The sequence below is a fragment of the Podarcis bocagei genome (assembly GCF_964188305.1).
Source record: "Podarcis bocagei genome assembly, chromosome: 16".
Taxonomy (NCBI): domain Eukaryota; kingdom Metazoa; phylum Chordata; class Lepidosauria; order Squamata; family Lacertidae; genus Podarcis; species Podarcis bocagei.
Genome location: NC_138142.1, coordinates 8246337 through 8259784, shown reverse-complemented (window position 1 = coordinate 8259784; position 13448 = coordinate 8246337). Strand labels below are relative to the sequence as shown.

The following is a 13448-nucleotide window of genomic DNA, read 5'->3' as shown; positions in this document are numbered from 1 at the left end:
TTCCTCAGCAAAGCCGTCTTGTCGCTTGGAGCAAGAGCACACACTTTGGAGACGACTGGGATGGGGCAATGTGGAAAGAGAGACAAATGCTGTAACTCGACCCTTCGGAGGTTGTGATGCTCTCATGATTCTTGCATCCAGCAGCAATGTGGACAGAACTTGAAGTCTGCAAGGGCACCAGATGGGGAGCCAAGTCTGGGCTCAGAGATGACTACAGAAGATGGAGAGGCCATTGTGCCTGGGAGACTGGACAAGAACTCCCAGAAGAACCTCCCAGACCACCAGGGCCTGTAACACTGGTCTGGGAGAGACCTACACTGGCTCCCAGTATGTTTTCAAGCACAATTCAAAGTATTGGTGCTGACCTTTAAAGCCCTAAATGGCCTCGGTCCAGTATACCTGAAGGAGCATCTCCACCCCCATCGTTCTGCCCGGACACTGAGGTCCAGCACCGAGGGCCTTCTGGTGGTTCCCTCACTGCAAGAAGCCAAGTTACAGGGAACCAGGCAGAGGGCCTTCTCGGTAGTGGCACCTGCCCTGTGGAACGCCCTCCCACCATATGGCAAACAAACAAAAATAAATCCATCATTCTCAACTCTCATTACCTTATTTCTTTGACCTCCTCCTCCTCCCTTTTTTTGTATCCTGGTTAATAATTATGCAGCAAATCCTTTCCATATTTCATAGTATTCTGTCATTACATTACCTTAATCTATTTTCATCTTATCTTATAGAAAACCGTAAAAACTTAAAACTTAAATCTTATTTTTACCGACTTCTCACAACCATAATATTCTTACCTAATTCTTTAAACATTTTTGCTAGAGCCAAGTAATTTCGTTCCAACATTTTCCTAACATTCATCAATTTTATAAAACAATCCTGATAATAAAAAGAGAAATAAAAACAATCCAATCTTCATCCAGCGTCCCTTCCTCCTGGTCCTGGGTTTTGTCAGTCCTTTTTATCCCATCAATCTAGCGCATTAACCTGGTAACCTTATATCCGAGGCCCTTAAATCTCTTCCATGTCCCTTCCGCAACTGTTCTCCATATTCTCCTTTCACTCGTGGGAACTCCAGCTTCGTGATGTTTTTGACCCTTTTCAACAAATCAGCCCCTTTCCCATAGTCCAGACTCAACTCCATGTGGTATTTAAGAAGATGTTTCAGAATCCCTCCAAAATTGAGTGCCCCCACAGCTCCAAACATCTCACGGCCCATTGCCAGACTCGGAAAGTCCAAACAACTACCAGACTTTTAGAAGACATCTGAAGGCAGCCCTGTTTAGCGAAGCTTTTAATGTTTAATAGACTATTGTATTTTAATATGGAAACCGCCCGGAGTGGCTGGGAAAACCCAGCCAGATGGGCGGGGTATAAATAAAAAATTATTATTATTATTATTATTATTATTATTATTATTATTATTATTATTATTATTTATTATTAGAGCCGGAGCCCTCATGGACACCTTCTTAAGGAAGGCTGTGGAACGGACGAGGAGTGACCGTCTCCGACAGTGGAGTGGACTCCCTCTGAAGATAGTGGGTGCTCCTCCAAACAGCAGTTGGATGGCTGTCTGTCACAAATTCTTTAGCTGTGATTCCTGCATTCCTGTGTGGGTCACTTCCAACTCTACGGTTTTGTGATTTATTAATCCAAATTGCAGTCTAAACCACTGAGCCTCTTGGGCTTGCCGAACAGAAGGTCGGCGGTTTGAATCCCCGTGACGGGGTGAGCTCCCATTGTTTGGTACCAGCTCCTGCCAACCTAACAGTTCAAAAGCACGCCAAAAAGTGCAAGTAGATAAATAGGTACTGCTCTGGCGGGAAGGTAAATGGCTTTTCCGTGCACTGCTCTGGCTTGCAGAAGCGGCTTAGTCATGCTGGCCACATGACCCGGAAGCTGTACGCCGGCTCCCTCGGCCAATAAAGCGAGATGAGCGCCACAACCCCAGAGTTGGCCACGACTGGACCCAATGGTCAGGGGTCCCTTTACCTTTAAGACATTTTTACTTGCCACAACATTTTTTAAAGGATTATTTTGCCTCTATCTATTTTTAGTTCTTATGTGTAATACCTTGGGTCCTTTGGGAGTTATATAAAGTATTAAATTAATATTATTTTTTATTATTACATGCTGCACACGCTATGAGGAAGCTAGGATTTACTTCTGAGTAAACATACATACACCAAGTCTGCAATCCTAAACCCCATTAATTTAGACATTTTTTAGGATTGCACTGTAAGGCTACATATGCCGCATACATGAGTTAAAAGAATAGTTACTATGTCAAACAGTGGGAGTGAATTTAATGGGATTTTACTTCTGCACTGAATTTAATGGGATTTACTTCTGAGGTGTAAGTTTTCCTGGATTCTATGGAGCTTGCTTCCCAAGATGGAAACTTGGATGTAAGTTATGTAAATTAAATTTTTAATTTTAAATTCGGTGTCAACAATTGCCTACTTGTATTTGCATGTGGTTAATCCGGTGAGCAAGTATGTGGCAATTTCAACAGCCAGGTCTGTTTTGACTGGAATTCTCTGACATCCCTAATTGCAGAAATGCATCTCAACATGCAAAATAGTGAGAGGCCGAGCCTGTGCTTTCTGACCTTGTCAAGAGTAGCTGTTATCACTTGCCTTAACCTACTGTATGCTTGAGAAATGGTATGACTTTGATTTATCTTCCTCACACAAGCAGTAATGAAAAGAAGAAGAGTTTTCTTCAACTCTTTCCAGACTTTCTTGCCAACTTTGACTGCAGGCAGGAGGCTTAGAAACTCTGGTTTGAAATGTGTGTGTGTGAAGAATAGAAAGCTGAGCTTATCGACTTACTCATCAGCAAATCTCGCACTTCAATGGTTAACAAGTGGACAGGCACAACATTATTTATTTATTCCTCAAAATTTATATATCGCTTACTAGAACAAAAACTGATTTACAAGGAACCATCCAAAATATTCATTTGAAAGACCAATAAAAAACAAACCAACATTGAAAGCAAGATCTATAAATCAATCAATTTTTTTCCAAGCAAGAATGCTAAGAAAGAGGAAAACAATTTGTAGAAAGTCAATGCCCATAAAATCCTGTGATTTAAAAAAACACCTGCCGCCATCCCAGTGCTTCTAATATCGGATAGTTTTAGCATACTCAAAAGTTTTGTGTCTCTTTTGCAGGAAATGTATACTTTTGTGCATTCAGCAATTCAGCACGTTCTTATACCTACTAAAAACCATGTGTCCAAACCATGTGCTAAAATCACTTGCCTGGATAAGCTTGCTGGAATGAAACATTTTATAGCAGGGGGCAAAACCAATGCAGCAAAGGCGTCTGCCTAATATCAAGGGACAGGGAGTTCCAAAGTGTAGGTGCTGCTATGCTAAAGGACTGCTTTCTTGCAACTGCAGAACAAATTGTCACTTGTAGGAACATTTGAGGGACTCAGGTGGCACTGTGAGTTAAACCACAGAGCCTAGGACTTGCCGATCAGAAGGTCAGTGGTTCAAATCCCTGCTACGGAGTGAGCTCCCATTGCTTGGTCCCTGCTCCTGCCAACCTAGCAGTTCAAAAGCACGTCAAAGTGCAAGTAGATAAATAGGTACCACTCCAGCGGGAAGGTAAACAGTGTTTCCGTGTGCTACTCTGGTTCACCAGAAGTGGCTTAGTCATGCTGGCCACATGACCTGGAAGCTGTATGCTGGCTCCCTTGGCCTGATCTATAAAAATATGCTGCCCTCCACTCACTCAGAGCAGGAGCTTCAGGGTCAACCTACTCTAGACAGACACACACACACACACACACACACACACACACACACACACTTTGTTAGTTGACTGAACCACAGTAACAGCTTCTGCTAAGTCTCCTTTGGAGTGACACAGATAAAGAGAAGTTCAAACATTGCTTTACAATCACAACTTTGTCAGGCAAGCAAAAAGGAGAGCCAGGAGGGCACAGCGTGGATGTTTCAGAGGCGAACAAAGGAAGACGAAAGCAATTCTGTCTTTGGTTTCAGCAAAAGAAAGACACACAAAAAAACCATTCTCCAGCCTGCCTCCCCCTGCCCTTTCCCTCCCAAAAAGACGTGCCTAGCAAGGCTGGATGCCTTTCATTCCTATTTTAGTCCTTCAAAAACAGGCCAAATAGTGATGGGTAGATAGATATAAAGGTTCGTGCAATGTTTGCCAGCTCATTCTGGACGATTTCAAAAGGGAAGCCTGTCTCTCTATGAATTGGCGAAGAGAGCTCACCCCCTTTGCTTACTCTAAAGTCCTCAGCAGGCACCACTTACCACCTGCAGGTTTGGTGGGAATAGTTTGCAACAGAGGAAAAGGTTTTGGGGAAAGGAAGGTCAGATTACAGGACATAGGGCTTTGTGTGAATGTGTGTTGATCCATTGCCTGGGAGGCCAGCAAAAGAAATGGTGGTTAAAGGAGGATTAGTTAAATTCACAGAGGAAGGGCTATTCCATTGCTCTATGCTCCAGCTGGCAGTGTGTGTTTCACATCATCTGCCACCTGATTATTTTTTCCACTGCAGATGCTCAGAATTGGCCCTGGAACCTTCTGCCTGCAATTCAGGTGTCCCACCACATTGTCCCTCTATGTCAGGGGTGTCAAACTCAAATTCATCGGGGGCCGCATCAGCAGTTTGGTCACCCTCAAAGAGCCAGTTGTATCTGTAGGACTATGTGGCCACTCTTTATTATCATAAATTATTGTGGAGGTTTCCTGTGTAGAACGGCCGGCGCCGCTAGAGGGCAGACGTTCTCTGGCTTGTAGTCTGCCGCGCATGCGCTGAAGAGGCAGCTTTCTTGTGTCAAAAAAAAAGCGAAAATAAAAGGTGGTGACTGGCGGCGGCTACACGGGCCACATGACGAGGTCTGGAGGGCCAGATTCGGCCCGTGAGCCTTGTGTTTGACACCCATGCTCTATGTCATCTTGAGCCACATGCTTTTCCAACTCATTGTACTCCACCCCTTCTGTGGTGTATTATTTTTAATGTGTCCTGTCGCCTGTTTAGATGCCTTGAGAGTTTGAACTATCCCCAGGCGAACCAGCAGCCATTAATAAGCAAAGTGATCCACTGAGAATCACGTCAGAGCATTTCAGAAGGGAACATAAGATAGCATTCTACCCAGCTTACGATGTGACTCTAGGAACTATCTCCGAAGTTCAGAGAGAGTCTTTTTTCTTCCCATCTCAGCTGTGATTCCTGCATTGCAGGGGGTTGGACTAGATGACCCATGGTGTCCCTTCGAACCTTGCAATCCTATGATTCAACAGTGCAATGGGAAGAGAAATACTGTATCCCACCCCCATCCCCCTGCTGACCTGGCAATGGTGCCTCTTCTCTCTTTTGCAACCCTGTAAACTGGTTAGAAACAAGAACAGAGGAAGCTGCCTGGTACTGAGCCAGACAATCTATCTCAGTATTGTCTACACCGGGGTCCCCAACCTGTGGCCCATGGGATGGAAGCAGCCCACGGAGGCTGTTTAACTGGCCCACGCACACCTATCTACTACACGAAAAGGTGAAGGTCCACAAAGGTTTCTTAAGCCATGTAATAAGGAAATCACTCTATAAGATATGGAGTAAATATAGAGGGATTTTGGAACCAAAGATACCTTTGTGGATATCTCCAGCGGAAGCAATAGCAGTTAAAAGGAAAAACGTGAAGGGAGGGTGGCTCACCTACCGGATATGACTAGAACCAGACACAGAAAAGCCAACTTATAAAAAATACAATGAATTTAGATGCCACTTGTCTGATTGGATACAATATTTCCAACTAAATCAAAAATTGTGTACAGATAAGAAAGAAGGTCTTGCCAAAGAAACTTCCATTTTTGAAAGAGAATTAATATATAATAAAGGAAAGTATATATCAAGAATGTATGAATATCTCTTAGAGTGGGAAGTGAAAGAGGAGCAGGTAAAAACATCAATGGGCATCACGTTGGCAACATTTAATTGGCACTGTGCTGAAGTGTTTTCTCCGCCACAAAGGAGTAATATTGGGGTGAGGAAGCAACTGTTGTTCACTTCCTGTCATGGGCTGGCTGGAGGCAGAGGGGTGGTGGGAGGCACCAGCTGGGAACCCCCAAGGGAAGAAGTCTCAGAGTCAGGGGGTTGTTGGTGGGATGATGATGAGTGGTCAGAGGGAGAAGAGGGAGCAGACTGGAAGGAGGAGGTGTCAGAAACTGAAGTGGTAACAAGGTTTACGGTTTAGCAAGTAGGAAGAGGCAGTGGCAGAGGCTGGAGAGGAAGCAGAGATGAGGCAGGCAGCTGAAAGAGCCAGGGGGGTCTCCCCCTCCTGCTGCAACCAGTTCCCATTCCCCCTGATCTCCCAGGGTCAGAAAAGGTATGAAGAGGGTGGAGCAGAGACAGATGTGCTGATGGAGTCTCAGCTTGCTTGGGAAGGACCCAGGGGAGGAGGAGCCTTAGACCATTGTGGGAACGCTCACCTTCAGCCCTCACAACTGCCTCATTGGGGCAAGATCTACTCAGACGAGTTGCTGTGCTTACTAGGCCTGGCCTCCTGAGCTGTTTGTTTCTTTGAATAGAGAATTAACTTTGCTGCCACCGTGTGTGAGCTATTACTGACCTGTTTCTGGCACCTGTCCCCCACACTTGCCTGATGAGTTGTTTTCTTCCTCACTCAACAGCATATGCGAGAGGCTGCTGAACGGCGGCAACAGCTGGAATTGGAGCATGAGCAAGCCTTGGCTGTTCTCAACGCAAAACAGCAGGAAATTGAATTCCTGCAGAAGGTAAGCAAGGCAGCGGGAGGAAGGGAAGGGTGAAAAGCAAGTAGTAGGGCAAAGCTGTCACATGTGTAGCACCAGGAGTGAAACAGGTGAGTCCCTGGTAGATTTCACAAATCAGTTTCATAACCCGTTTCTTAATCTGAGCCCATTCTAGTTAGGACGTGGAATACATTATGGGATCCATTTTTTCATGTTATGGAAACCATATTTTGAGAACTTTGGTTCCCCCCAATATTATGAGAACTTTGGTTCTTATCGGTAGTTGGTGCAACCGTGTGTTATCTTGCTGTTCTTGGATAGCTAGCCAGCCGTAGCACGCTGCTAAATGCTGCTTCCATCTCTGAAAATGTGACTTTTCACAAAGTGGCTGAGGACAGATTCAAGCTCCTGCAGGTGATGGGAAACAAAGTGTTCCCTGTCCATTATGTTAAGGGAAAGGCTCAGTGTTACTCAGTGGTAGAGAACACACTGTGCTTGCAAATGGTCCCTGGCATTTCCAGCTAGGGCTGGGAAAGATCTTTGGTCTGAAATCCCAGACAGCGCATGCTGGTCAGCATGAAGACAGTCCTGACCCAGGCGGGCTGCTGTTCTGCAGGAACATTCAAACATCTGGCACATAGGAGGTAGCCAACAAATATAAGGTTGGTGCAGAATTCAACCCTTGAGGCACCAATGGTTAGAACATAGGAAGAGCTCTGCTGGATCAGTCTAAAGGCCCTTCTAACCCGGCACTATTCTCACAGTGGTCGACTGGATGCCTGAAGGAGCATCTCCACCCCCATCGTTCTGTCCAGACACTGAGGTCCAGTGCCGAGGGCCTTCTGGTGGTTCCCTCGCTGCGAGAAGCCAAGTTACAGGGAACCAGGCAGAGGGCCTTCTCGGTAGTGGCACCTGCCCTGTGGAACGCCCTCCTACCAGATGTCAAAGAGAAGAACAACTACCAGACTTTTAGAAGACATCTGAAGGCAGCCCTGTTTAGGGAAGCTCTTAATGTTTAGCAGACCCCACTTATTTTGTTGGAAGCCGCCCAGAATGGCTGGGGAAACCCAGCCAGATGGGTGGGGTATAAATAATAAATTATTATTATTATTATTATTATTATTATTATTATTATTATTATTATTATGGAGCCTCTCCTCATTTGTGATTCCCAGCAGCTGGTCTTCAGAGGCATACTGCCTCCAACAGGGGAAGGAGAACATAGTCATTGTGGCCAGCAGCCTTGATGGTCTTCTCCTCCATGGATTTGTCTAAGCATCTTTTAACCCACCCCCCACCCCCACCCCCGCAAGTTGGTGGCCGTCACTATCTCTTGTGGGAACAGATTCCATAACTGAACTGTGAGCTGCGTGGAGAATTATTTCCTTTTTTCTGTCCTGACTTTCCCAACGTTCAGCTTTGGTTGGATGTCCCCATGTTCTAATATTTTGGGGGTGCATGAACACCTCTATGATGCCTCCTCTTCCTTGCATTTTCTGCAAGCTAAAAAGCCCTGAATGTCTCAGCTTTTCCTCGTAGGTGAGCTGCTCCTTTTATGAGATTCCATAGCTGCATTTCATATTAAGAAAGCTAATAACTGCTGCTTCCACCTTAGATCCCTGATAGCATATTCAAGCTGATAGTCCTGTTTCAGGAGGATATTCAGAGCGCCAAGATGTCCCTATCTAGCCTCCCAGCCACAATAAGGAGGGCACAATATTGCCTTCCCAGACGCAATGCTGATAAGAGGACCCAGTAAGATAACCAAGTTTGTTATGAAATGTGTTTGCAGTGAGTACTGTTGTAGCTTTCAGTATCGATATTTTGAGTTTGAATTCTGGAAAGGTATATTTATAATTTTTTATTAAACCTGTGATGGTAGATAAGACAAAAGTTTCTTATTACTTGCCAAGGTATTGTTTGCACTCCAGAGACCTCTTTGTGGTCTCTTTCCTTTATCAGATGCTATTAGGGAACGTTTATTAGTCTAGCACAAAAAGCCAATGGAAAGAAAAGGCGTTTGACGCAGCTGAATAAAAAAAGGATGCTTCTCCAGACGAGCCCGTTTTCTCCGTAGTTTCTTCTGAAGGCAAAGAGTTGAGGAGGCATGCAAACAGAGGAAAGTAGCAAGTTGCTTCCTCTCACATCTGACCATTGGCACATCTAGCTCAGTACTGTCTACACGGATTGGCAGCAGCACGATTTCAGAGGAGTATGTGTGCTCCCAGCCCTACCAGGAGATGCTGGAGACTGAACCTGCAACCTTCTGCATGCAAAGCAGATGCTGTACCACTTCCCCCAGCGAAGCTGGTCAGGAATGGATATGGTGGGAAGTGAAACAGGAGTGTGTAAACATGGCGCATTTGGGTGAGCTCACTGTGGGTTAAACCACAGAGCCTAGGACTTGCTGATCAGAAGGTCGGCGGTTCAAATCCCTGCGATGGGGTGAGCTCCCGTTGCTCGGTCCCTGCTCCTGCCAACCTAGCAGTTTGAAAGCACGTCAAAGTGCAAGTAGATAAATAGGTACCACTCCAGCGGGAAGGTAAACGGCATTTCCGTGTGCTGCTCTGGTTCGCCAGAAGAGGCTTAGTCATGCTGGCCACATGACTGTACGCTGGCTCCCTCGGCCAATAAAGCGAGATGAGTGCCGCAACCCCAGAGTCGGTCACGACTGGACCTAATGGTCAGGGGTCCCTTTACCTTTACTCTGCGAGAAAGAACTGAGATGCTATTGTCATTCTAGGTCCCAGCATGCTCAACTCCCTCAACCATTCCTCAGAAGGCTTAGTTTCCAGACCCTTCATCATCTTGGTCTCCCTCCTCTTCACACACTTCTCTAGCTTGTCAGTATCCTTCTTAAACTGTGGTGCCCAGAATTGGACACAGTGCTCCAGGTGGGGTCTGACCAAGGCAGAATAGAGCTGTACTATTACTTCCCTTGATTTGGACACTATACTGTACTTCCATTGGTGCAGCCTAGAATTGCTTTAGCATTTTTTTAATTTTTGCTAAAGAGTAGATCCACATGTTACGCTGCAAGGGAACATGGGTCACACCTCTAAGATTGCCTGGTGCAACCTCTTAGACTGGAGAAAATGTCTTTAGCAGCCTCTGAGTGTGTTAAAAACCATCTTTGTAAAGATCTGTTGGATAGGTCATGGGTAGGCAAACTAAGGCCCGGGGGCCGGATGCGGCCCAATCGCCTTCTAAATCCAGCCCGCAGACGGTCCAGGAATCAGCGTGTTTTTACACGAGTAGAATGTGTCCTTTTATTTAAAATGCATCTCTGGGTTATTTTGGGGGCATAGGAATTCGTTCATTTTTTATTTTATTTTCCAAAATATAGTCCAGCCCCCCACAAGGTCTGAGGGACAGTGGACCAGCCCCCTGCTGGAAAAGTTTGCTGACCCCTGGGTTAGATTTATTCTAGAGCAACAGGAGCTGCTCTAATTTTCTTCCTCTGTCTCTTTCAGGCTCAGGTTGAAGCTAAGAAAGAACATGAAGGTGCAGTTCAGCTGCTAGAGGTAAGGAAGGCGATGATCTTTTTTCTGCTCTCAGAGCTATCACTGCGAAGAGCACTGCAAGCTTTGGTTGGTTGTGTTCAAGGATGGGGAACCTTTAGCAGCCCAAAGGACACATTTATTCATGGGGAATTTTCGGGGGGCCTCATGCCAGAGGTGGATGGGGCCAGAGGGGATACAGTGGTGCCTCGCAAGACGAAAAGAATCCGTTCTGTGATTCTCTTCGTCTAGCGGTTTTTTCGTCTTGCGAAGCAAGCCCATTGACGGATTAGCGGATTAGCGCTATTAGCGGCTTTTAGCGCTTTTAGCGGCTTTTAGCGGCTTATCTGCTGATCGGATCAGCTGATAAGCGGCTTAGCGGCTTAGAAAAAGGGGGAGGGAAGGGGAAAAAACCAGCAGGAACTCGCAAGACATTTTCGTCTTGCGAAGCAAGCCCATAGGAGATTCGTTTTGCGAAGCGCCTCCAAAACAGAAAACCCTTTCGTCTAGCGGGTTTTCCGTCTTGCGAGGCATTCGTCTTGCGGGGCACCACTGTAGTGTGTAGAACAGGGAAAGTGACCAAAGTTAGAGGTTTCCACACATATCATTCACCACCCATCTGTCTATCCAAGGATGCAAGAGGCGTTATTACTGTTCAAGGACACATTCCAGTCAGCTGAAATCATTTGGAGGGATGCAAAGTGGGGCCCCAAGGGGTGTGGTCAAATAAGGAGACCCAGAAGACCACATTCAGTCCAAGGCCTGTGCTTCCCCACCCATTTTAACTGGTGGATTCATCAACTGGTGGATTAACAGGCAAGGGCAAGGCAAATATCAGCCGAGCTAAGAGTTAAGAGCATGCTCATTTTATGTTTTGGGGTTTTTCCTGATGTGTTGCTGTTAACAGGGAATTTTCAAAATAATATAATTAATAATGGCTGTTCCTCCCAACAAGGAGTGGTAGGTTTTGCTTGCTAAATTATGATTCTTTGTGCCTTGCCTTCATATCTCAGAAAGTGTACTTTTTTCATATTTTAAGGATGTGAATTGTATACTCTGATACAGCATGCTTGCTTTGGGAACTTACATTGAAACACACTATAACCACAAACAAAGTTGGCACAATCTAAACAGCAAAAATATTCCAGTGGAATTGCTTGATTGGTTAAGGCAGGCCATTGAAATACCAAGGTTTCTATAACTGGTTAATGACCCTAATTATTATCAGTACATTTGTATGTATGTATGTTTGATTGGTTTAGGCCAGGCATAGGCAAACTCCGGCCCTCCAGATGTTTGGGACTACAATTCCCATCATCCCTAGCTAACAGGACCAGTAGTCAGGGATGATGGGAATTGTACAGTGGTGCCTCGCAAGATGAAATTAATTCGTTCCGCGAGTTTTGTCGTCTTGCGAAACACGGTGTCGGGAAAGTTTTGGAAAAGCTTCAAAAATCACCAAAGTCTTTAAAAACCTCAAAAAAGGCTACCACACCGCGTTCTATGAGTTGCTCCTCGAAGTCAAGTCGCAATGGTATTAACGGTGTTAAGAAAAAGGAAACAAACTTGCAAGACGTTTCCATCTTGCGAAGCAAGCCCATAGGGAAAATCGTCTTGCGAAGCAGCTCAAAAAACAAAAAACCCTTTCGTCTAGCGAGTTTTTTGTCTTGTGAGGCATTCGTCTTGCGAGGTACCACTGTAGTCTCAAACATCTGGAGGGACGGAGTTTCCCTATGCCTGATTTAGGCTTCAGCCCTATACACACTTATGGGCAGAGGGGTGGGCAATTCCCATTGAATGACAGATTCTAAAACCAGTGAGCAATTCCAACAGTCGTGGATGATGGCAAATCCAGTACAACAACATCCAGAGGCAACCAGATTGGGGAAGACTGCCTCGAAGATTAAGAGGTCCTAGGAACATTCTCTTGCTTTGCTTTTTTTTTTTTAAATGGGGGATCACAAGGAGTAAGTGGAGACAAGGGCAACATAGAAGCTCATTTATGTTTCTTATAAGGATGTTAGATGGGCTCAGAAAAGGCCTTTTTTGTTAGACTTTATCGGAAGCCTCATGAACTTAGCAATAAACAAGGTTGTCACATGAAGCAGAATATCGAAAGCTGCCTCTGATAATCTCCCTGGCTCAGTCAAAGCCCATTAATTGCCCTGTCTGTACAGCTGGTGCCCAGAGAAGTAAAAATCTATATGCCTCCACCGGCTTCATTAATGACTTCTAATAGTAATTATGATCTTTGATGCTGGGTATTTCCTGGGGATTAATGACTGGGTACATCTTATCGACTCTGGGATTGTGCCTCTTTGCCTTCCAGTCCTCTGAACCGGCCATTAATCCATGAGGAAGGCCCGTTGAGTCAAAAAAAAATTGCTTTGAAAAAACAGGCACAATGGTCTGCTGCTCTCTGCATTGCTCTTATGGGGTAGCAATTAAGGGAGAGCAAAAGTGGCCCCCCTCCAGATGTTGTTGGATTCCCATCACCCCTGACCATTGGCTGTTCTGGCTGGGACTGAGGGGATTTGGAGCCCAACAGTATCTAAAGGCTACCATGTTGGTTGCATCTGCTGCAATACACTGGGTTTTTATTTATTTATTTAGTTTTTTTATTTAAAAAAACACCACACACAATTATCTAGTTAGTTCATGGGGTATATGGGGTGTTAGGGGAGAGATGGGACGTGGGTGGCACTGTGGATTAAACCACAGAACCTAGGACTTGCCGATCAGAAGGTCGGCGGTTTGAATCTCCATGACGGGGTGAGCTCCCATTGCTGTGTCCCTGCTCCTGCCAACCTAGCAGTTCAAAAGCACGTCAAAGTGCAAGTAGATAAATAGGTACCACTCCGGTGGGAAGGTAAACGGTGTTTCCATGGTATGCTCTGGTCCACCAGAAGTGTCTTAGTCATGCTGGCCACATGACCCGGAAGCTGTATGCCTGTTCCCTCGGCCAATAAAGCGAGATAAGCACCGCAACCCCAGAGTGGGCCACGACTGGACCTAATGGTCAGGGGTCCCTTTACCTTTAGGGGAGAGATAGTGCCTCTGGTGGGGACATGTTGTGCTTCTTCTGAGGTAGTTTGCCCACCTTTGATCCCCACCCTGCACTCAGCTCTCACCTGTGACTCCCTGCCAGCATGCAACAGCAACCACAATCCAGGAAATGGCTTTGACTGGG

At 45.6% G+C, this 13448-nt stretch overlaps 1 protein-coding gene across 14 annotated transcripts in view; it reads left to right on the top strand.

Annotated features, from left to right (window-relative positions):
- The window catches only part of RIMBP2 (RIMS binding protein 2), a 209581-nt gene that overhangs the window by 120846 nt on the left and 75287 nt on the right, over positions 1-13448 (top strand). For all 14 annotated transcript variants that reach the window (XM_081174663.1, XM_081174666.1, XM_081174656.1 and 11 more), the window contains 2 exons: positions 6678-6782; positions 10232-10282. In XM_081174663.1, coding sequence (XP_081030789.1) covers positions 6681-6782; positions 10232-10282 — 153 coding nt within the window. In that variant the 5' untranslated portion in view covers positions 6678-6680. The remainder of the gene's footprint in view (positions 1-6677; positions 6783-10231; positions 10283-13448) is intronic.